This window comes from Chrysemys picta, chromosome 3 (genome assembly GCF_011386835.1).
Source record: "Chrysemys picta bellii isolate R12L10 chromosome 3, ASM1138683v2, whole genome shotgun sequence".
Taxonomy (NCBI): domain Eukaryota; kingdom Metazoa; phylum Chordata; order Testudines; family Emydidae; genus Chrysemys; species Chrysemys picta.
The window spans coordinates 199,668,225-199,691,753 of NC_088793.1; the positions used below are offsets into that span (position 1 = coordinate 199,668,225).

Genomic DNA, 23,529 nt, shown 5'->3' on the forward strand with positions numbered 1-23,529 from the left:
GACATTAGAGAGACAAGGTAGGTGAGGTAATATTTTATTGGACCAACTTCTGTGAGTGAAAGACACACACTTTTGAGCTTACACAGAGCTCTTCTTTAGGTCCGGCAAAGGTATTTAGCTGTGACACACTGAATACAAGGTGGAACAGATTGAGCACAAGAGTTATGCATGTTGTAAGAGACCATTCAAGAGGGGAGTTAGACACCTCTGCAGAAGAAGGGCCATGTCTACACTACAGAGTTAAGTCAACTTAAATTATGTCAATGATCATAAGTCACTTTAATGACATCGATGGAGCACGTCCACATAATGCTCCTTGTGTTAGCAGAGCGCAGTATTCATAACCTTTAAAATAACTGAACTAAGAATCCCTTGAACAAATAAGTGGTATGAATATGTTAATAGTATGGGCCCTTTGACAGGAATTTATGGTAGATACTTTACATGGTGTGCTCCATTTTGAAGTAGGGATATCTTGAAACTCTTGTATAAATCGATCACACTGATGAGTATTGTATTTATTTTTACGTTTTTATTAGAGAAGTTGAAAGTTTCATCTCAGAACTGACAATAACAATCTCTTTTCATTTAATTTGTTTATAGGAATATGTAGAATTGGTTTGTACAAGCATATACAACAACTTAATTGGTGCTTAGTATAATGAAATCAGTAATCTGATTTGTTCTAAACTACCAGTTTTCCATGCAGTCTCCTTTGTATTGGCAGCATGGGCAAATTCCAAGCAGAATGCTGACATGCATTGTTCTGCAATAAACTACAGCAGGCTTTAAGAACATGCAAATTAACACTGTAGCAAATTGTTTTCATATCTAACAGACATAAAAAGGTTATTCCTGATATGAAATTCTGAAAATCTGCATAAATATTTTTGTGTAAAATTAAATTAGTTATGTACTTTTCTTTTAACTAGAACTTGAAGTATCAAGAATGCCCACATAATTCATATACATATATATATATATAGGTCTTGTTATGCTAAAAGTCTTCAGAATGAATCAAATAATATTTGGTGACATACATTTAATCTGTATTTATTGACTAATAGAATGACTGTGGTCATATGGTTGGCATTAAAGTCATAACTGGTGATTGTATCACATGCAAACATTTCTAGTAATTCAGTTTACTCATTTTGTCAGTGGCAACATTTAGGTGATTTTCTACAATATTGTGATTTAAAGTGTATAAATACTTTTTACATTTTCACAGTTACAAACTTTTTGCCAATAGTCATTTAACAATCTTTAAGATACAATGAACTATAATATCTGGGATCTGCAGCAACAGGATCAAAATGCAATTTCTATACAAGCAATGGATGATGTAAACTTTTCTTAAAGTGCCTAACACATAATTCCTTTAACTTTAGAGCACTGATTAGTTTTGGCACAAAACAATGTATTTCTACTATGGTAACCATTTCAACAACTTTTACAGGATGTTAGCTTCTGTCAGGAATGATAAAGTTGATATGGCATTTGCTGAGGGCATAATTTTAATCTGGAAATATCCTGCAAAATCACTGTTATCCCAGTGTATTAATTCTGCTGATGAGTTTAGATATTTGTACTTTCCAATATATGCAGCTAATTTTCAATTGCTTACAGTTTGCTGCAGCTCAAAAATGTGCGTGCAATAGAAAAAAATCACCAGAAGAGACTATATCTTTCAGATGAAGCTGATGATTGTTTTATTATTATTTAGTAGCAGATCCATTTAAAAGGCTTGATGCCATGAGTTGCTGAGTGCCTCCTAGCTCACAGCATCTTGCAGGATTGGGGCTAATACAATAACATACCAAGCATGAGACTAAAAATGGTAAATAGCATGTTGTTTTGATTATGATTGTGTTACCATCTGAGCTTATGTTAAAATAAAAGAAACAGGGTGCTGTATTTTAAGGCCCTGCGCCAACAATCCTGACACAGGAAAAAACACCCATTGAGATGAATGGAAGGTTTCCTGAACGGGGAGTACAGGACTGGACTTTAAAATGTGTTGTGCCTTTTTTTAATAGTGTTTTGCTCAATAAGAGAATTTCAGTACTCACTGTTAAAAAGGAATATGCAAAACCTTAAGACTTGGTGGTCTGTGTCTACACTTTGTTTAAACTGAAGGGAAAAGAGCAAAAAAGCCCACTTTCCCCCCTCAGCAACGATGGTTGGAATTTTATGGATACTGGCTTTCCTGGCTTCAGTTTGCATGCTGGAGTTTTAGACTACTGTTGCTGGCCTGCGGTCCATCTCTGCTTCCAGCTTCACCATCTGCTGCATCTCCTTTGCCTGTAACCCAAAATAATCATGTTGTTTCATCATGGAGTATCATACTAAAGCTTGTGTTCAAAATCAAATACATTTTCAGCACAATAGTATTTGAGTGGAATATATGTAATGTGACCATTCTCCCCCTCTCAGAAAAAATCTGCATATTTTCAAACATCGCTGTTAATTTTCTGCTGGTGCTTATAAGTTACCAAATACGAGGAAACATTCCTAGGATTTATGGGCAACTTTTCAAAGACACACAGTAAAATGCATCTGAAAGCCTCACATTGTATGGAGGAAAATCATGCTGTTTCTGACTGAACTGCGTCTGGAAATGGCACAATGTCTTGGAGACACACTATATCAGCCCTGGTTGAGTTTGGACTGGTGTTGCTTGGGAAACTAAGGGTTACAACCTATCATCTGGACCCATTTTCTGCTGGCCAAGGAAAGACAATGACTGGTGTGAACGATTATTGGACTTACTGATGGCAGAGATGTTGACATCTTCCTTACGGTGTCCAAGAGGGTTTCATCTAGCTTAGTGATTTTATCTGTTTATTTTGGCTGTGGCTCTTGCTTCTGGCATCCGTGCTTTTGTTGCCTCAAGCCTAGGCTACTGCAATGTGCTCTACATGGGGCTACACCTTGAATCCACCTGGAAACTGATGCTGGCACAGATTGTAGTAGCCCACTCGTTAAGCAATATATTTCAATACACGTTCTTGGTTTGTAAATAGAGTTCAAGGTGTTATTTATACTCTCTAATGCCCTAAATTGCTTGGGACCTACCGACTTGAGAGGCTACCCCTCAGTTCAAAGTGGGGGGGGGGCGGCACCTACCTCTGTGCATTTTCCATGAGGACCCTTCAATTTGGGAACTCACTTATCATCCTGATCCAAAATTACCTGAATATGCTGTCCAGTCTGTCTTTACAGCCAGTCTTCTGAGGATAGGGGATGTCTTAAGACTGAAAATACCCTCGCGTCTCCCATATGCCAATCTTTTCCCCAGTGTGAGTGGCCGCTCCGCTGCTGCTATACAGGGAGGAGTGGTTGCTGGATTTGCCTTACCGTGTGAATTGTGTATTCCGATAAGTTGTAAAGGTGCCTATCACTTGGGATAGGCATTTTTTATCTAACTCAATAAAGCAGCTCCTACTCAGGGAGTTACATATTCGGTGCATGCAAACAGGTATTTCCAGATGTAAAACTGGGCAAATGAAGGTCCAAAACTGTCATTTAGATGCACACTTACCTATTTTGCAAAAGTACACGTGGGTTTGTGTAGGTGCTATAGATGTACCCCTCTCTGAAGAGTTAGCTCTGTGCATTTCACCATCATATTTTGTATACTCAGCTAATTATAACACCAAAGGCAACTGTATTAAATATTATAAATGCCTTGTAATCGCACTTTACGTTCCTATGACTTTGAAGTTTGAAATAAATGAAATAATTTGTAGATGAAAATATGGAAACATAACATTAATAAATGAATCAATGTGTACAGCCTTTTCTGAAATACTAGAACTGACTTGCTGTGTTCACTCAGTGTGTGAATTCTGCAAGTGAAAATGAAATTCCAGCTAAAATGCAAACTGTTTGACACAGCTTGTATTTATTTCTTAGTAACTGAAGTGTCTCTCTGAAGTGCGAATGTGGTCCCTAATACCTGAGCACCTCATAATCTTCATCCTCCCAACATCCCAGTGAGGAGGGAAGTAATGGGGATAACATTTTACAGAGGGGGAACTGAGGCACTGAGAGACTAAGGACTTTTCTACATGAACATAGTTCACAGAAAGCTGTGGTGTGAATCTACCCCACACTAGCTTGCTATGCACTAACTGTCCATGAGGAGCCTGCTGATGCACCTTAGTTCATTTCAAATAGGACTAGATCAACACACATTAGTGAATCGTTAATAGGTGTCAGCAGGGTCCACCCAGACAATTCGAGAGCAGCAGGGTAGTTTTATACCCCAGCTTGCCACAAACCAAATGATCATGTAGACAGGTCGGAGGTGACTTGTCCTTGCCCATGGTCATACAGGAAGTCTCGGGCACAGCAGAGACTGGAACCCCAGGCTCTCAAGTTCTAAGCCAGTGGTTTTACCACTGGACCATTCTGTATCTCACGAGCAAAGCCCTGTAACTGTTTTGCAGATTAGTTTAGCCAGAAGGGTGTCGCTGTAAAGTGAATTTAGTTCAGAATAACCCTACACCATATGGCCAGGCTGCCGGTTTTTATCAACCGACGGTGAGCCACTGCATTCTGAAGTGAACACATGAATAGGATACTTGTAGATGAGCTTTGCAGAAGTAAGTACTTGGAGTCAATACGAATTCACGTAGTTAATGGGACCTATGCATTCAATTTGCAAGGTGCTGTGTGCCCTCATCTTCAATGGGATTTGAGGGTACTCAGCACCTCACAGGACTGAGTGCATCAAGGATAGAGTGCTGGCTGCCAGCCAAATTAATGCTTTGTATAAATGTCTATCTCTAACTCAGTATAGTTACAGTAGATGTGGATAGACTGGGTTTGAGGATGGGACCCCAGTAAATTATCGACTGAAGATTTAAGCAGGTCATTAAATTCAGGCAAAATTCAACAACTGGCTGTTTAAACCTAACACAAATATTTTACAGCTGTTGAGAGAAGGGGTTAATATGAGTGATGGTTATTAGGAAGCTATAACAGGGAAGCTACAATAGTGTGATTAACAGATTCCCAATAGCTGGAAGCCTCTTTTCTTTAGCCACTAAAAAGCTATTTCTAGCTATCTAATATATTTCTAGCTATTTTTAGTGCGGCGTTACTTTTATTATTCTTATGCTAATATATGTGGAAAATCAGGCTTTGTCTGTATCAGCATTAGCAGTTAGTCATATATATGTCAACACTAAAATATCAGAGGGGTAGCCGTGTTAGCCTGAATCTAAAAAGTAAAGAGGGTCCTATGGCACCTTTAAGACTAATAGTTACCCTTAAAGTCTGTTAGTCTTAAAGGTGCCACAGGACCCTCTGTTACTTTTAACACTAAAAAAGTTTCCTTAATCAGTAGATGCTTTTTAGAGACACACTTTAGAATTTCAAGCATGTCTTTAACTAACTACTGAAAATATAACAATACAAATCATTCTTTAAGTTTCCTGTCCTCGTTACTATAAGAATGTATCTGGGGGTCTGAGATGCTAGAGCATAAAATACTGTTACTATGTCAGACTCTTAATAATATTTATGCACACTAAATATTTAACAGTGTATTCATTATGTTAATGGTATTTCCCAGTGGTTGCATTTACAAAGAGTGCTCCAATGAGAATGATTTAATTTAGAAGGAAAGCATATTGAAATAGTAGCTTGCTTAATATAGATCAATCCTACCTTGTGTTTGAGACACTGCATGACAGGATTTCAAAAGCTGTTTGTACAAAAATAATAATGTCAAAATTGAGTAATACAACAAGAAGCAAATAAAATGAATGAAAACTGAAGTGAGATTGAGGAATGAATGCAAGAAAAGAATACATAAAACAAAAGTCTAATGAATGTGAATGCATAATATTTTATGCTGAAGTGTGTTTCCACTCACTGCACTGTATTAGTCTGCACTGTACATCTGCTATGAAAGATATCTCCACCAGTATGATGTGGAAGGGATATTTAATAACTTGAGAAGTTTTGATCCAGTTAACTGGAACACATATGACTATTAGCCAGGTATCAGTGCTCTGGGCCTGATTCTCCTCATACTCATACTAGTGTACATCACAAGTAAATCCAGTGAAGTCATGGAGTTACATCAGTGGGAAACCAGCATGACCCCAGAATCAGTCTCAGAGCCTTTTATGATAACTCTGTATGATAAATTCCATGCAGAATAATTAACACTGAGGCAACTTTCTAAGGATGGGAAATCAAACACTCAAAATCAAATACTCAAAAGTAAGGAATTACCGAGTTTACGTTAAAAGCTCAGCCCTAATCCTGCTCTCTTGTCTTTATATTGTGCTGGATCTAAAGACTCTCACTGACTTAAGTAGGCTTTGGATCAGGCCCTTAATCTTCATACATTATTTTGTCAACTAGTACAATTTACACTGCAAGGGAATTGTCTGAACCAATCAGATTGCAGCAGTACTGCAGTCAGGGTAGCATAATTACATATTTTTTCTCATGTATTCACACGGTGCACTTTGATTGGCTGTGTGTACATGATGGACATCGCTGGATTCAGACCACTTTGTGCTAGATGATGGAGGAGGCAACTGGGACAGAAATTATACCTCCCTGGAGTGAATCTAGCATAGTGCATGTGCTTTATCAGCACAGTTCAAGTTCTGGAAAATTTAATGAAAAACGTAGGAAATAAATTCATGAGCCTTGAAGGTGACAACCACTACATCCAACCTCTAGTTCTCTCACCTTACTGGGTACGTACTTGCATAGTCCACCCTTGAGTTCCTACTTCACTGAGGCCCACCTGGCAATTGAGCTTGTATGATAATTATGTTCTGCTGGCTGCTCCTTGCAGCAGGGGGAATCACTAAGGAAAAGAGTTTTCCACCAGGAATAAAATTTGATTTTTTTTTTTAAAAGATGACTGCCAGTTTTCAAGAATTATTTTCTTCTCACCAGCAGAAAGTAACATGGTATTTTAACCAGAGAAGGGCAAACTGGTTCTGATAAAACCCTGGAACCGTCACCAACTTTTAGAACAGGACCCAAAACCAAAACCTTTGGAGGTTTTGAGATATTTTGAGCATTTTTTTCACTCCTATTTTCCATCCAGGCCTGGAAACAGAAGTGCCAAAATACTAAGAGAAAAGGTTTTCTTGACGGCTGACTATGAATGTACTGGAATTCTGGTAGCCTTCCTGCCTAACCTTCCAGTCTCATGAGGTTTGAACAGGTTGGAGGATGAGCTTTGGATAACAGCCAAGTTTTAGATGGTTATCTGAACCAAGTCAGAATTCCATACCGTTTGAAGTCCTTCCAATCCTACATTTTCAACTCCCAAAAAGGGTGAGCGGGTAAAAATAAAAGCTGTTTGGAGCCAATCTCACCGGTGACTCACACTCGGAAGAACTAGGGGTAGGTCTACACAGCAGCTGGGAGGTGTAATTCCAGTGTGGGCACACACACACACACACACACACACACACACTAGCCCTGCTCGAGCTGGCCTCTAACAATAGCAGTGTGGCTGTGGCAGCACCAGGTGCAGCTCAGGTTAGCTACCCAAGTACAATCCTCCTGAACCTCCTAGGTACACGCTAGGGTGGCTAGCCCAAGCTGCTTCAACCACATTGCTATTTTTAGGTGCTAGTTTGAACAGAGCTAGTGGATGTACATCTGCCCAAGCCGGGAATCACACTTCCCAGCTACAGTGTAGATGTACCCTACAAATGGAACTGTACTCTCTTACTCTCTTTTAATTTAGTAACTCACGTGTCTTGTAACCCTTTTAAATAAAATACCTGCTCATTCTGCTTCTCCAAGACTTCTAGATGCTCAAGCTGAATTTTTCTCAACTGATCCATTTCCTTTGACTGCTTCATTGCTAGCTACAAACAAGAGAAGATAATACAGGTGACATGTATCACAAATTATTTTTTTTAAAAATGGATAAATAGGTTCCAAAGAATATTAGTTATGGGCTGGTGTTCACAGTGCTATACAAAACATTAGAAGGAGGCATGGTCCCCACTCTGGATAGTTTACTGTTTAACAGATCTAAAATATATACAACTATCTTAATTCAAACATCATACTAATGAGTTATACCTGCTTTGCACATGTTACTTAAATGTGATTTTAAACTCTGCTTAAGATTTTGACTTGAATGCGATAGAAAACAGTGACAAAAATCCATTTTTCGAGCCAATTCTCAATTCAGGTAAATGGAAAGGTGAATTCAGATAAAATGCCCACAGATTTCAGTCAGGATTTAGACGTTCAAGAGTAGGCCCTGGGTCAGCTTGCTGGTGAAGAGAGACCTTGAAATTCAGTTTGAGAATGACCCTGAGTCTCTAGTTTCTCAAGTCAGTAGAAATCATCACTGTCATTGAGCTACAGTAACTGAAGGGTACGTTTTCAAAATGCTGTGCAGAAGCTGGGTGTACGTTACTCAGGAGGTGAGGTTCCTGCCAACAAATCACGTACACACACTTTTGGTTTCTTAGCAAAATTATACTTACCCTTTTTCTCTCTTCCAGAAACTTTTTAGTGTTGCTGCTGTTTAGTTCTCTTACTCGCCTGAAAAAGAAAAAAAGGATATTGTGCTTGAGGATTTATTAAGTCCAAGAGCCAAAACCACATATCTGAGTCAATGATAAGGAGATAGATAACTTAGGGGCTTATTTTGCCACCCTTTATGCACTACCTTAGACTGTGAGTAGCTCCACTGAAGTCAGTGGGACTAATGGCAGAGAAAGGCCCTACTCCGGCCTTAAGTCTTTACATTATATTTAATGTTTCTGGCTAGCTTGGATGTTGTGACTAAGAGGGTTTGAAGAAACTGACCAAGATTGTTGCAAACTAAGTTTGCCTTGATCCTCAATCTAGAGTGATCCATTTAATTGAGGAGTTTATTAATCCATTTGCAGTAGTTTATATTTACCATCTTCTAACAGGGTTTAACAATTATTAAAACTCATACTGATTATCATGACTAAAAAGATATTTTAACTAATGCGTCACACGGTGCCATTCATAGATTCCAAAGCCAGAAGGTACCATTGTCATCATCTAGTCTGACTTCCTGTATAGCACAGGCCATAGACCTTTCTCAAAATGGAAATCTTTTAGAAAAAATCCCATCTTGATTTAAAAATTCTGAGGGATGGAGAATGTACCACAACCCTTAGTAAATTGTTCCAATGACTAATTACTCTCACTGTTAAAAATGTAGGCTGTATTTCCAGTCTGAATTTGTCTAGCTTCAACTGCCAGCCATTGTGCTATGCCTTTCTCTGCTAGACTGAAGAGCCTATGATTAAACATTTGTTGCCCACGTAGGCCCTTACTATACTATAATCAAGTCACCCCTGAACTGTCTCTTTATTAAGCTAAATAGATTGAGCTCCCTGAGTCTATTACTATAAGGCAGGTTTTCTAATCCTTTAATCATTCTCATGGCTCTTCTCTGAACCCTCTGCAATTTATCAACATCCTTCTGGAATGGTGCGCACCAGAACTGGACACACTATTCCAGCAGTGGTTGCACCACTGCTAAATACAGAGGTAAAATAACCTCTCTACTGCGATTTGAGATTCCCATGTCTATGTATCCCAGCATCACATTAGCTCTTTTGGCCACAGCATAGCACTGGGAGCTCATGTTCAGCTAATTAGCCATCATGACTAAGGCTACAATATAATCATGGGCATTTTTAGTTAAAGTCATGGACCGGTCACGGGCAATAAAAAAAAATTCACGCCCGGGACCTGTCCATGACTTACACTATAACTACCCCTGACTAAATCTTGTGGGGGGGCGGGGAAAGGGACTGCTGCTGGGGGGTTTCCCTGGGCGTGCCGCTACTCGAGGGGGGAAGAGGCACCCCAGGGGGCCATTGCTCAGGGGGGATGGGACCCAGAGGCTGCTGCTTGGTGGGTGGGGGGGCAGGGCCAGCAGCACCAGCTGCTGGGGGCTGCTCTGGCAGCCCCCGGGGCTGCTACTCAGGCCGGTGCGGCTGACTGCAGAGCCACTCCAACAGTAGCCGGTATGGCTGTCCCCGGAGCCACCTGAGCAGCTGGTCCTGGAGCCACGTGCTTGGGCAGCCCTGGGGTCAGCCACACTGGCTGCTGCAGAAGTCACGGACGTCGTGGAAAGTCACAGAATGAGCTAATTGACATTAATACGTATGGATATGCCAGCCTATAGAGTAAGCATACCCTGATATTATGTGAGTGAGGAAATTAAGTTTGGATGTGGAGGGTGGGCACGTAGTGCTCAGGCTCTATAAGAGAGACAAACCATCATGTTTAGTCAGTCAGTTGTAGTCAGGTTTTAAGTTCGTTTCTCTTGGGTCTTTCTATAGCTTTCTAGTTGTCTGGCTTCTCCTAAATTCTTCATCTTCCACTTGAGAACTGAGGAACTGTGGACCACCAGACTCCTTTGACCTGCCAGAGGTGAGGCTGGTCCTTTGTCTCTTACCATCAGGTTACAAGAAAGGGTGTGAGTGTGTTAATCTAGGAAGTTTTATAGTAAATAATACCACATGTGCCTCTAGAACAATATTAATTCCTTGTTCATTCCGATTATTTTCCCACTGGATTACTATTCCATTTATCTCAATACAAGTCTTTACGGCTGTGTTTTTGCTCTCAGCATGAATGTCCTTGTCATACATCCCAAGGGTCCTTGCAAAACTCTGTGTAGCCTGATTCTGGATCAAGAACCTTATTATATTCTGATCATATTAATTAGTGAGCCTATAACCTATATTATCTAAGCAATAATATTCATCCCCTTAAATCAGGCAACAACATTTAGCTGTATTAAAACACATATTGTTTGCTTGCGCCCAGTTTGAGTCATTGATGTGTCTTCTTCCTTATTTACCACTCCCCCAATTTTTGGGTCATTTGCAAATTTTATCAGTGATGATGTTATGTTTTCTTCAAGGTTATTGATAAAGATGTTAAATAGTGTAGGGCCAGGAACCGATCCCTGCGGGACTCCACTGGAAACAGACCCACTCAATGATGATTCCCTGTTTATAGTTGCATTTTGAGACCTATCATTTAGCCAATTTTTAATCCATTTAATGTGTGCCATGTCACATTTTATATTGTTCTAGTTTTTTAATCAAAATGTCGTGCAGTACCAAGTCAAATGCCTTACAGAAGTTTATTATGTCAATTCTATTACCTTTATCAACCAGACTTGTAATCTCATCAAAAAAAGATAAAGTTAGTTGGACAAGATCTATTTTCCATATTTTATAGTTATCATATAAATAAAAAAAGTATGTAACTACTGTTTACATATAATACACATTTGTAAAGTGCCTTTCATGGCAAGAATTCTAATGAGCTGACACAAAATAGTTGAAAGAGTTGAATTAGACTAATTGCAAAAGTCTGAGAAGGAGAAGTGTCTTCAGCCTATTTTTATATATAAACACAGCTTAAGTAATTTAATGTCAAGCAGAAGGTTTTCATAAACCTGGAACATGATTACCAAGGGCTCTGGGAACTGCTGTCTCCAGTCTGTACTAGAAATCTGTAAAACTCCACAGTTCATTCAGAAGGAACAAGTTCAAGGCCTAGGATCAAAATAGCCCAATGCAGGGGAGGCAATAGAAGGTGAAAATGTTCAACTATTTAGCAAGTCCAAAGCCGTATGGAAACCTTGAAGGCTCATGGGAAATCATCATATGAACATTGCTTCTACCTGTGTATTCAGAACACTTTAGATTAAAATGGAATTTTAAAGAGCTACAAAAGTGCATCCCCAAACCCGGGGAAAATGCAAGAAGCTGTCACTGAAATCTGTGCCTCTGGTCTCCCAAGTCTGGAGCTCAGACATCAAAACTAGGGATGGCGCTTCCAGATGTGCAGTGAAGACATGCTGACTGGCTTTCTAGCTTCAGGTGTGGTCTGGTCTAGTGGGGCTTGGAGCTCCGCAAACAGGGAATAAGACCAGTCAGCACCAGGTGAATGAGGAAGCTGTGGTCCAAGGTTGGAGGATCAATACATGAATGATCCTACGCTGTCATCAGAAAACAGCCCCAGCTCCTCTACCCCTCACACCTTTCTTTGGCACCCCCCCCCCCCCCAAAAAAAACCTGGCTTTGCCCCTTACTAATCTCACACCTATCCCCTTTCTTCCCCATAAGCTTCCCTTCTGCTCCCTCTGGAATGCCTGTTCCATCTCTCATCCCTGCCACGAGTGGGCAGGGGTGAAGGCCATGGGATGCCTTTTCATTGATCCATTTCCCACTACCTCTCCTGCTTCTCTGAACCCAAGGCTAACCCAAAACTAGACCCAAGTCTTAATGTTGCCTTCTCAGTGCATCTTAACAACACACAAATGTAACTGTCGCAAGTGATACTGCACAGCATTTAAAGGGGAAAAAATGGATCAGTGAATAAAAACTAAGGTCCTAATTCTAGAAACACTTTCACACATGCATAACTTTATCCGTGTGATTCGTTCCATTGTAGTCAGTGGCACTACTTGTGGGTGTGACGTTCACTCCTTTGTATTTCCAAGATTGGGGCCTAAACTATATGATCTACACACACACACACACACACACACAAAATTGTCCAGAAACAGCCATCGAAAATATATACAGCATAACAATTAGAAACACAAGCCATTTCCCACACATCAAAGCATACTTTAGTCAATGTGTGCACAGATCAATCAATTATACCGCCTCTCAGAGATGGATCTGACACTTACCTCTCCCTTTCAGCCTTATTTTTGATAGATTTATCCTGGCTTATGGCTTTGCTGTTTTCCATAGAAATTTTAGCCTGGTTGGCACGCATTTCCTTGCTTTCCCTAGCGAAATACGAACAAAATAATTATAAACTGAAATGTGATAGTTAATGGTTGTTAAGGTAGCTCATTGATACCTTTCTATATAATGGCTAAAGTTGTCCCTGAAGTATTAAAGTAGTAGAAAGAACAGACTATATAAAGAATGTCTTCTTCCTACTGGACTGTATGTTTGAACAAGCACTTACAAATCTCAGGAGGATATAGAGAAAACAATTTGAAGAATGGTTTTAAGCATTTTACACTTTGAATTACACAGGCTACAAAAATACAGTGCTGTCTCTGTAGTTTAGAACATTTGACTGAGTAAGAGCTATTATCAGTAATTTAAGAAATGTGACTTTCCTTTTAAAACTGCACAATACATTTACAAAGACTCTGTGCAGAGAATGTATGAGGAGAGGACGAATAATACTAACATTTGCTAGTTCTGGCATATCCGTCTGATTTTTATGATTTGGTGTTGTAACTTCAACTAGTGTTTGGTATAAGTTGATGAAGTTATAGAAAAAACAATTGCAACAAAAACAGCACAGATGACAAAACTGAGTTAGGAAAAAAAGACTAGGGGGCACTTTTAAAAGTTTTCACCTCCAGCCTAAATTTCACTGTAGTTGATGGGAATTTCACCACTGACCTCAATGGGAGCAAAGCTAGGCCAGCACTGAGTGGGTTTTTTTAAAATGCTACCTAGATTTCACAAAGCTCCTATTCTGAGTAAATAAGATAAAGACTACTTGTTCGCATGAATATTGTAACTTATCTTCAGTAAAGTAATAATAATAATAATTAATATTGCAGTAACATCCAAAGGATGCAGCTAGGATCAGGGTCCTCTTATGCTTGGTGCTAGACTGCCCACAGGAAGTTATAATTCCTGCCCCATAGATTTTACAGTCCAATCTGTACTAATTCTAATCCACTCAAGAATTTCTTTGCTTCTAACCTGAGGCTCTCAAAGCACTTTACCAACAAAAGACTAATTAAGTTTTACTCTACCCCTGTAGGGTAAGACGTTTTCTTCTGTATTTTACAGATGGGGAAACTAATGCACGTATAGGTTAGTCCACTTTCTCAAAGTCCTACTGCAATATGTTATTTGTGACACCACAGCCATCGCCACCTCAACTGACTGACATCAGAGAGGATCAGGACTTGAAGTGAGGAATCTGCAGCAGGAATGGATGAGTTCCTACTGCAAGAAATGTTTCACACAAATGTCTTTAGGAACAAAAGAAGTCAAGAGAATTAGGTAACCTATGGTATGTGTACATTAGACACACAGTTGTTTCTAGACAGACTGTTTTTTTTCCCAAGTTTTCCATGAGGTATCAGTGAATGTTTAAGTACAGTACAGATAAAAATGATTATACATTAATAGCTGGTATTTTAATTTTTTTGTAAGTACAAAAGGGGAGGAGTCTGACAGGAAAATATTGCTAAATTGCTTGCAGGTAGTGACATATTGCCAGAAAAATCATTTATAGTTAAGTTTACTAACTATCCTTTCAAGTTCAAATGTTTTATTGTCTGTGAAATACACTAACTACTAATTAATGTGATTTTACTTTGCACCTTGCTTACTTCCACACATTTTCATTCAACTAAAAGAATATTAATGAAGACGCAGCCTTTACTTCTCCAAGGCTTTATATTGTGAAACATTTCTTAATGATCAATACAATATCAATACAAAACTCAAAGCAGTGGTATTATAGTAACAATAAGATACAATATACTTAAGAGAGATTTTTCATTCTATCAACAGCACTTCTTATGCAAACAATCACAATACGGAATAAGCATTTATTTTCTGTCTTAGGTCTGAAAGCACGTAAAATCACACTGTCTTAACGGTTATGGAAAAATTCATTTTTTATTTATAGTGCTTTAGGGGTTGATATATAAAATTAATAATTTTATACAGAAAGCAGTTAAGGGGCATAATTCTCCCTATGCTGCAAAATGTAGTATAATGGAAGAAAGTAACATCCACCAATATGTAACCATCTTTATCTTTTCCATGACAACTATGCACAAGCTTAGCTAAGTGCACTGCTGACAAATTGGAAACAAACAAACTGATATTTTAATATATCAGGAAATACACTTCCCCTTGGAATCAATAGGAATAATTTGTTTCTGGGACTAAGGGTATGTCTTCACTACGGGCTGGATCGTCGGACAGCGATCGATCCAGCGGGGATCGATTTATCGCGTCTAGTCTAGATGTGATAAATCGATCCCCGAGCATTCTCCCGTCGACTCCTGTACTCCAGCTTGGCGAGAGGCACAGGCAGAGTCGACGGGGGAGCAGCAGCAGTCGACTCACTGCGGTGAAGCCACCACGGTAAATTGATCTAAGTACGTCGACTTCAGATACGTTATTCACGTAGCTGAAGCTGCGTAACTTAGATCGACCCCCGCCCCAATGTAGACCAGGGCTTAGAAGATCAGATCAGGCACTGACAGCAAAACATGCTGCCATATGGGACACAGGTTTGAATCTAAAGCTCATCCCTTGCATTAATATCCAAAGGGCTGGAACAGGATCTTATTGTGATAGGTACTATACCTGCCCCTAGGAAGTTACAGTTCCTGCCCCAGAGAATTTGCAATCCAATCTGTAATAATTCTGACCCCCTCAAAGAATTCTGTGCATGTCTCTAATGCTTCAAACCTGAGGATCTCAAAGCACTTTACAAACAAAATTAATTAAAACAATTAAAGTCCACTGAAGCCAATTATCATATTATCACTATTTTATCTTACTTAATACAATTTGATGCTTTCTGAATAATACTGCTCCACTCATCTGCTAATCTCTCCCTGTTTTAAAAAATACTTTTGTTTTTCTCTCTCTGACTCATTACCAACACATTTTAGTTAACCTTGGATGCATTTTAGTCAGAAATGTCAGTTTGACTCCCAGATTTTCTAATTTCTCATGTGTTCCAAACACAGTATCTCTAATTCAGTAAAGTTAAATGACAGAGCCAACGCCGGCTGGACTTTCTGAGAGCCATCTGAGTTCTCAGACATCCTGGAGCTGGAGAGCCCCCCTGAATGTGCAATGGCAATCTGCAGATTGCAGTCATAAGCATTTTTTGTTTTCTGCTTTCTTCTTTGAATCCGGTCAGTCCAAGCGTGAGCTGTAATTGCTTTTTCCACCACGAGTGGAAAAGGTTCGACTTTTCAGCAGATATCTGCATCGTTTCAGATTACCGATCTCTCTACTACCCCTCTGTACACTGTCTTGATAGCTATTCAGCGTCTCATTATTCAAGAGGTTGAAAGAATAGCATACTGTCAACTGCCCCTTCTATTCTCAAGATGATCCTTTATTTTCCATATGTCTTGCTCAGCTGACGCTTGGATGTTACACATGCTTCATGTATTCTATACAGTCTACAAGTGATGAAGCATGAAGCCCCTTTTGGGTATTATGATCAACAATCCAATATTTCACATTCAGAAGCATTCTGGTTTGTGGACATGCAGGAAAATCTTTATACAAATGGGTTGGATAAAAATCCCTTGGTAAGCGGTGAATACAGAGACAGCAACAAATAAAACCAAAAAGATCTCTAACCTGGATGGCACAGAACATTATTTAAAGTTTACCCAGGCACAGAAATCAATGTGTTGTGCTCGGCCCCTCTGAAAAATCAGACCAGCACTTAAAATCATTTTCATTTGTACCATACTGTTCTAAATAAGCAATTCAGTACTAAGAACTTATTTCCAAAGATAATACAGAACCATTAAAATACTATGGAGATGTGAAAATTCTAAATCTAAAGCTACGAACTGTGAGGAAAGGATGAAGAAAGTACATTTCTATATAGCCTAGTGACACACACGTTTTCCTGGTAAAGATATCTCCCCACACTGATAAATTTAGCCCAATGTAGATAAGAGAACAAAGGAAGTAGGTACAGAAATGAAAATAAAAACATTTCAAGAGAGATTCGAAGAACTATTCCTCCAGGAAAGAAACTATAATTTAGCCGAATAGATCAGAAAGAGTATACTGGATTACAAAATGGAGCAGAAAGCAAGATGGTGGATAGCAAAATGGCTGTGGTTCCTTTGCGGGCTGTTGCAACGGCATAACGGAGTACCCCAAAGGCTGTTCTAACTTGTACTAGGGACTGACTCTTCCCCTGCTTGGTCTCAGAACTAGGATCTTTAAAATAATGTCTTTTTAATGTATTTTATAATATTTTACAAAGTATCGAATTATAAACTAAACAAACATATTCCTAGACAGCTTGAATAAATGAGCTAATTTGGAGAGTAACATAAAGATGAGCATATTAAAACCTTTCACTGCGACAATTTCCTCTGTTGGATGGAAGCACACAGATCTCAGCATGGATTCTGTCTTATGCTAAGGTACTACATTATTTCATTCAGGAATTTTGTTAAAATCAAAAATAATCTCAGTTAGCTTCTTTAGATGTGACGTCGTTGATGCTTTTTGGGCTTCCTACCAGACCAATGCTGAGGAAGGTCTTTTAAAAATAGTATATATTAAGTAAATTCATATGGTTGTGGACTTCCTCACATCATAGATTGTGCAATGAGATAATTCCTCCGCTTCTATTCTGTGTCTGTATAACACTGCGGATGACGATACTTACCTCCCTTAGTAAAGTGCTTTGAGACCTACTGATGAAAAGTGCTATATTAGAGATCGGTCATACTATTATTTGCATTTCATTTCATTTCAAGTGGACAGTGCAGTTAAAATATAAAAGCAATGACAATGCTGGCATGCAGCATTGTCTTCGTATTGGAGATTACAACGTGATATTTTATTAAAACAATGTGCAACTATGAGGTAGTTACACAGAAAAAAAAAAGGTAATTGTAATGTTTTCACACCCACAGCTCCTATCAACTTCAAAAGGTCGTTGCAAACGCTCAGCATCTTTCTGGTTCAGGCCTTTTGAATTCAAGTTCCTTAGCGTAAATGGCGTTATGACAATTTACACCAGCTGAGGATCTACTCCATTATCCCTCAATTCTTCCTTTGATAACTTATTTGACTGCTAGGATGCTATATGCTGATAATCCCGTCCCCGGGTTCTCAGGATGCTGAATGATGACACTGCTCTGCTCACCTGTCATGAGAAAACTTTAGTTGTTGGGTTTGTTGCTCGTGAGCATTGATCAGCAGTTTTTTCAGTAGCTCGCACTGCTGGCTCAGATGTAAATCCCGGATTTCTTGCTCTTCGGCACTGTGGGTGTTGATCATCTCTGACCACTCTTTAGTGTGCTGCGCTACAATTTCTTTTACCTGTAGAGAAAGAACAAGGACTATTTTGTCAGTACTTCTCACCGTTACAATATAAGGTCAGTCATTAATGCAGTGGAGATGGTTTCAAGATCATTACAAAAATCTTACGAAACTCAACTAAATTGCAAGAACTAAATTACATAAAGCAAACTGCTCCACACTGACAGGAAGCCACAAAGGAAACTACAGTGTATTATAAACACCAGATATTAAACACACAATAAAATGCACCCTCATTACTAGGGCTCTCTGTTACCCAGCTGCCCTACGTAAAGTGACTGAATTAATGCCCTCAATTGTACTACAATTCTTTTTAAACCCTCCTGAAATGTATGCTTCATTATACAACTGCTAAACATTCTTGGCTGCCTCAAAAATATAAAATAAAAAAAATTAGAGATTGAGAATATCTAGTGGGATGAATTTCTCTAAGGGCTTAAACACAAGTTCTGATTTTGTGGAGAGAATCTTATTCACACAGTCAGTTTTTCAGAGAAATCCTGTATTTAATACATCCTGAATCTGTAGCTAGGCTATATAGCTGTGTCTTATGCTCATTAAGTCAGCAGGGAATCTGACAAGTATTCTTTTCTTGCTCAGCTCCCAAGACTCGCAAGAATAATAAGATTAAAGTTTTGGAAAGTTCCCAAGAGACAATGTGAAGAAGTCTAAAGCATCAGAGTTGTTATTATAATAGTATATTGTACTCCAATGATTTAGAAAAGTAACTAATAGAAAGATATACCTTATTATCCCTTCATAATTAGCTATGCTATTTTGACAAGCTACCCTACTTTTCCATAAATGCACACAGTCTCACCAAAAAATCATCTATTTTCAGGGAGGCCTTTTTTTCAAGTGCTACTATGGAAACTAATAGCCTTTGGACGTTCTTATATGGAAGCTAATCCTGATTCTTCAAATCGAAATTGCGATCACAGAGCTCCCAAGTGAGACTTTGATGCCAATCCCCTCAGGAGCATGTACTCCCAAGACGTACTTCCTCTCAAACGTATTTTAGGCAGGTGACCCACAGTCAGATGCATAAAGGTGAGAGAGACATTCGAGAGAGCAGAGCACCTCTCAAGGCAACCAGTGCCTAGACTCTCATCCAAAGGTACAAGCAAACGAAGAATACGTTGTGTGTTAAGAACTGCATTCCTCATTGATAATGAAGAGCTGCCTGTCTTTTCCAAGCCAGGCTGGTATCTAATCTACCTAAAAGCATTCAAAACAAAGTGAGTATTTCATGTCAAACTTGGCCTGGATTTGTACCCACGGCATAGAGGAGCAAGTCTCTGTAGACCATTACCACTGGTAATGGGCATAGCTGCATAGTATTTAATTATTATTTTTTTTTACACATCTTGTGCCATGGGGATGATGTGCATCTGACACATGCTGGATTAATCCTAGGAGCTCGCTAATCCGATGAGCTCACTTGATCTTAAAATCAATGGGTCAAATGGTGAGAGGTTTCTGAACAGGTGCTGAGTATCTACAACTCCCCCTGAATTCAATAGAAATTGTATGAATTTGGCATCTCTCAGGATTTTCCAACGTACTTTCTATCTGCATAGCTGTACTCTGCTGGGAGTAGAAGAAATCTACATTTCCATTTGGTCTGGAGCAAACCACCCAGGTGGGATACAAGCGAAAGCCAGCATCGGAGTGTTCCGTGGGATCAGTAAAGCCACAAAGGGTGGAAGTTTCAAAGCTGCTCAAACTCCCTTAGGGTCCTTTGAAAATCCCAACCTAAAGCTAGACATGGAGAAAGCAAGCCATCCAGCTGTTGTGGGGACGGATGACGCATTTGACAGGATCTGTTTGGAAGTGGGCATTTTAAAAGGACATACCCTAATATCCAAATCAGGTTGTGGGAAGGGGAAAAAAATCATCAGTCAGACTCATTGGAAGTAGAAGGTTAGTGAACACTTAAATGTCCATGTATATTAGAACCAGTTTGGGGCAGCTGAGGTGACATTAAAGACTCTTCTATTCTGTAAAGCTTTAAGATTTTACACTCTGCTTTGTATTGAAGCTTATTGCCTAGCTTGCAATGCTCTCTCTAGAGTTGTTAGCCAAATTGATTTTTATAACTAGCTTCTCTTTTATCCATCTGCCAATACAATCCGTTTTTATTTCAGACAGTGGTTTTGACATTTCCTATTGTGGCTATGTTGTTAAGATTGCTATTTTCTGATAGAGACTCTCCTTTCCCTAGACCAACCTCACACCTTCCCTGCAGCAATGGCAAACTACGGCCCTTGAGCTGTGGCGCTCAGGAGGTGCAACCAGAATGGAGGAGGAAGAGTTTAAGCTGCCTTTGCATCTCCCAGACGCCGGGCTCTGCTGGATACAATTTAGAGCAACCCCGAGTGGTTTCCTACAGCTGCCTATGGGCTACTCTACCGACCCTATGGAACTGGAGCACAGTCATGCTTTCTCTGGCTGCCAGTTTGCCCCTCATCTTCAACCTGCCTCTATCCGCCTAGGCAAATAAGGTGATGGGGAACACATAGCACACTTCCACCAGCCCTATGCATCCAGGGAAAACACATTTTGCCCAGGGCATTACCCTTTTACACTAACAGAGTGACATAAACATGCTGCAGAAGGAGAGAAAACTAAGATCTACGTGTCCTGGTTACATGAATGCGTGATATTAGGGACAAGATGAAAGTGAGCTTGTCTTAGTCTGCTTAATACTGTGGCTTGGTTACCTCTCCCATGCGGTATCTGTGGCGTTTGATGCCTCTCCCTGTGTCTAAGACTTTACATGTATTAGGTAAAAATCCCCTGTTGTTTTCAATCTCCTCTATTCTAATCTCTCTGGGTCATTTTGCAGCTGGTTCTATCCTACAGTGTATTTGCTATTCCTCTAACTTTGACATCAACCACAAACCTGACAGCAGTTCAAATGGCACCAGAGAAATCTTTGACAAAGTAGTACAGGAAGCAACTGAGCAAAGCGCTGAATGAGGATTAGCTAAAAAAATTAATTGGTCAGGAAATCTCTGGAAATACTAGATAAGTTCCATACTGCACCAACTAGCATGAAGACTGACAATGTTTTACCTCTGCAAGGGAGCAGCTCCATGCAACTCTTGAAAATGGTCCATGACCATAGCTTGAGAACAACTGATTTAAAAACAACTGGGATTGGATTTTGGGTGCTGTTATTTGGGGATAGGTAACTTGGAGAAAGCAACTGATTCACCTCAGGAGGAGAAGTAAGAAGTAACAAAGTAGTACATCTGATGCAAATGGGATGGGCCCAGGAGAGAGACAGTGAGGGCACAGGGAGAATCAAGTGTCTGGCAGGGTGTTGGACAAGGTGACACTGATGTAAAACTAACAAGCGGCTAATTCCATTTACCTACATATTTTTGGTGGCAAAATTCAATTCCAATTTTCATAGAGCACATTTTCCTCTGTTGTCTGCATAGCTGAAACTACAACAAAATGACCAAACATTTTTGCTTCACATGGAAACAAAACTAGGAACATGATACTCTCTCCAAAAATTGTTAAGATCAGGAAATGGATTTTGCTCTTTTTGAATAAAAAACCAAAAGTTTTTAGACACCGAGTTACTCCCATTCTTTTCTGCATGGCATTATTGCTGAAAATCATTCACATGCTTTCATAAAAATAAACTACCATTTGGGTTTCCAAAGATCTCAAATGTTGCATGTGTTAACACTGGCATGTTTTCTTACCTTAGATTTGTGATCGGACGTTAATGCCTGAATTTTAATTTCAGTTTCTTTCTTCATTTCAAGACAATTACTTCCTCTAAAAAAGCAAAATTGCAAATGTGTGCCACAAGTTAAATATCTTCCCATCCAGTCAGCTCATACTAATGAATAGGTTAGTCAATGATGAAGTACTGTAGTGTATTGGAATGAAATTATTTCTTCTAGCAATTTATTCACACCTTACAAATATTATCGGCTTACCGATCATGCAATTCAAACACACTTCACCTGTTATTTCTAGAGAGGACCCACAATTATTCAATTACTAACGGTATGTCAGCAAGTCCATTTATGATGCTGGTTTCTTTTTTAGCCAATAAAATTAATCTTCAGCCTGAAAACCTGCAAACAGATTCACTGCCTAGGTAGGAGTTTTGTTTTGTTTGTTTTAAAGCCAATTTTGCTACCTTTTGGTTTGAGGCATGAAAAATGTATCTTGATTACTAGTTTCCATTGTGATTTCTGCATCTTTAACAGAAAAAGGTTTATTATCAAGTCCAGCTACCTACAGCGAGTGCCCCGCTGCAGCAAAGCTGAAATGACTGCAAGGATTGGTCTTCATACCCGTGTGCCACGAAAGAGGATCCGCACAGCCCAAACAGGCCAATATAGAGTAGCTGGCACAGATCCCATGCCATTACATTCAGGTTTTTGGAGCTGAACTTTGCATGGATCGAACAGCACCAAATCCTCACACAGACCCTGATCCTGCAACACAATGCATGTAGCAGGACCGTGGCACCCATGTGGAGCCGAGTTAAAGTTAATAGGGCTCTTTGTGGGTGGCAAGGGTCTTCTGGTATTGTAGGAGCATCACAGGCTGGAAGAATAGCTGCAAAGGGGTTATGCTGCCACCCAATAACTTGCCTGGGGGGTGGGTAAAGTGATGAAATTCCACCCTCCCACAGCAGTTCTCTTCACAAATCTCAGTTACTTGGACTTTGTGCTGGGAGAGGTGGCAGCATACAATGTAGGATCAAAAGTTCCATTACAGCACCAAGAAAGCTTTCAATTAAAGTCTTACAAGAGTCAGTAAATTGTCAAGTCATCCTTCAAACCCCGACCTGTCATGCCTTTTCTTGCAGCGAAAGGTTCTTAGAACAGCATGCAAATTCACACACCAAACTTCCTGGCCTTTTTGTTTTGGTTTTAGAACAAATCTGTATTTCAATGGACTATATTTTTATTTCACTTTTTGTGCAGCCCCTTTAAAAAAAAATTCTCACCAGAGCCATAGTTGGTGTAAATCACCATGATTCCATTGTCGTTGAGTGGAACGACACTGATTTGTACTAGCTGAAGATTTGCCCCAATTAAATTATTTATTGCTTGGCTGAAGTAAAATTAAATTAATCACAATCTTGGAAATGGAGCCAATTTTAAAGCCTATTTTAATATCAAAGTCCTGCTAACTTATGGAAATGAGCAGAAAGCTTTATCCTCAAATGTTCCTAGAGAAGTCTATGTTGGAAAAACAAGGAGTGATGTGCCTTGTGTTTCCTATGGGCCACCATGAGGATTAATCACGGATTTGCTTGTCACAGCAAGGTTTTGCATAGATTTCTGCCATAGGTTTGATACTCTGGAAAGTCCTATAGAGTTATAGGGACAGTTACATCAGACTAAATCTGAAATGTCATTGGCTGCAG

At 39.5% G+C, this 23,529-nt stretch overlaps 1 protein-coding gene across 15 annotated transcripts in view; it reads right to left on the bottom strand.

The window, feature by feature from the left end:
- Nucleotides 1-512: 512 nt before the first annotated feature.
- Nucleotides 513-23,529, bottom strand: part of PLCB4 (phospholipase C beta 4) — a 318,161-nt gene continuing 295,144 nt past the window's right edge. For 8 of the 15 annotated variants that reach the window (XM_024110392.3, XM_008173706.4, XM_065589777.1 and 5 more), the window contains 7 exons: nt 21,842-21,917; nt 17,944-18,119; nt 12,716-12,817; nt 8,496-8,553; nt 7,776-7,862; nt 5,680-5,716; nt 513-2,304 (listed from right to left, as the gene is read on the bottom strand). In XM_024110392.3, coding sequence (XP_023966160.2) covers nt 2,216-2,304; nt 5,680-5,716; nt 7,776-7,862; nt 8,496-8,553; nt 12,716-12,817; nt 17,944-18,119; nt 21,842-21,917 — 625 coding nt within the window. In that variant the 3' untranslated portion in view covers nt 513-2,215. The remainder of the gene's footprint in view (nt 2,305-5,679; nt 5,717-7,775; nt 7,863-8,495; nt 8,554-12,715; nt 12,818-17,943; nt 18,120-21,841; nt 21,918-23,529) is intronic. The other 7 variants (XM_024110408.3, XM_008173713.4, XM_065589778.1 and 4 more) reach the window with 3 other exon arrangements.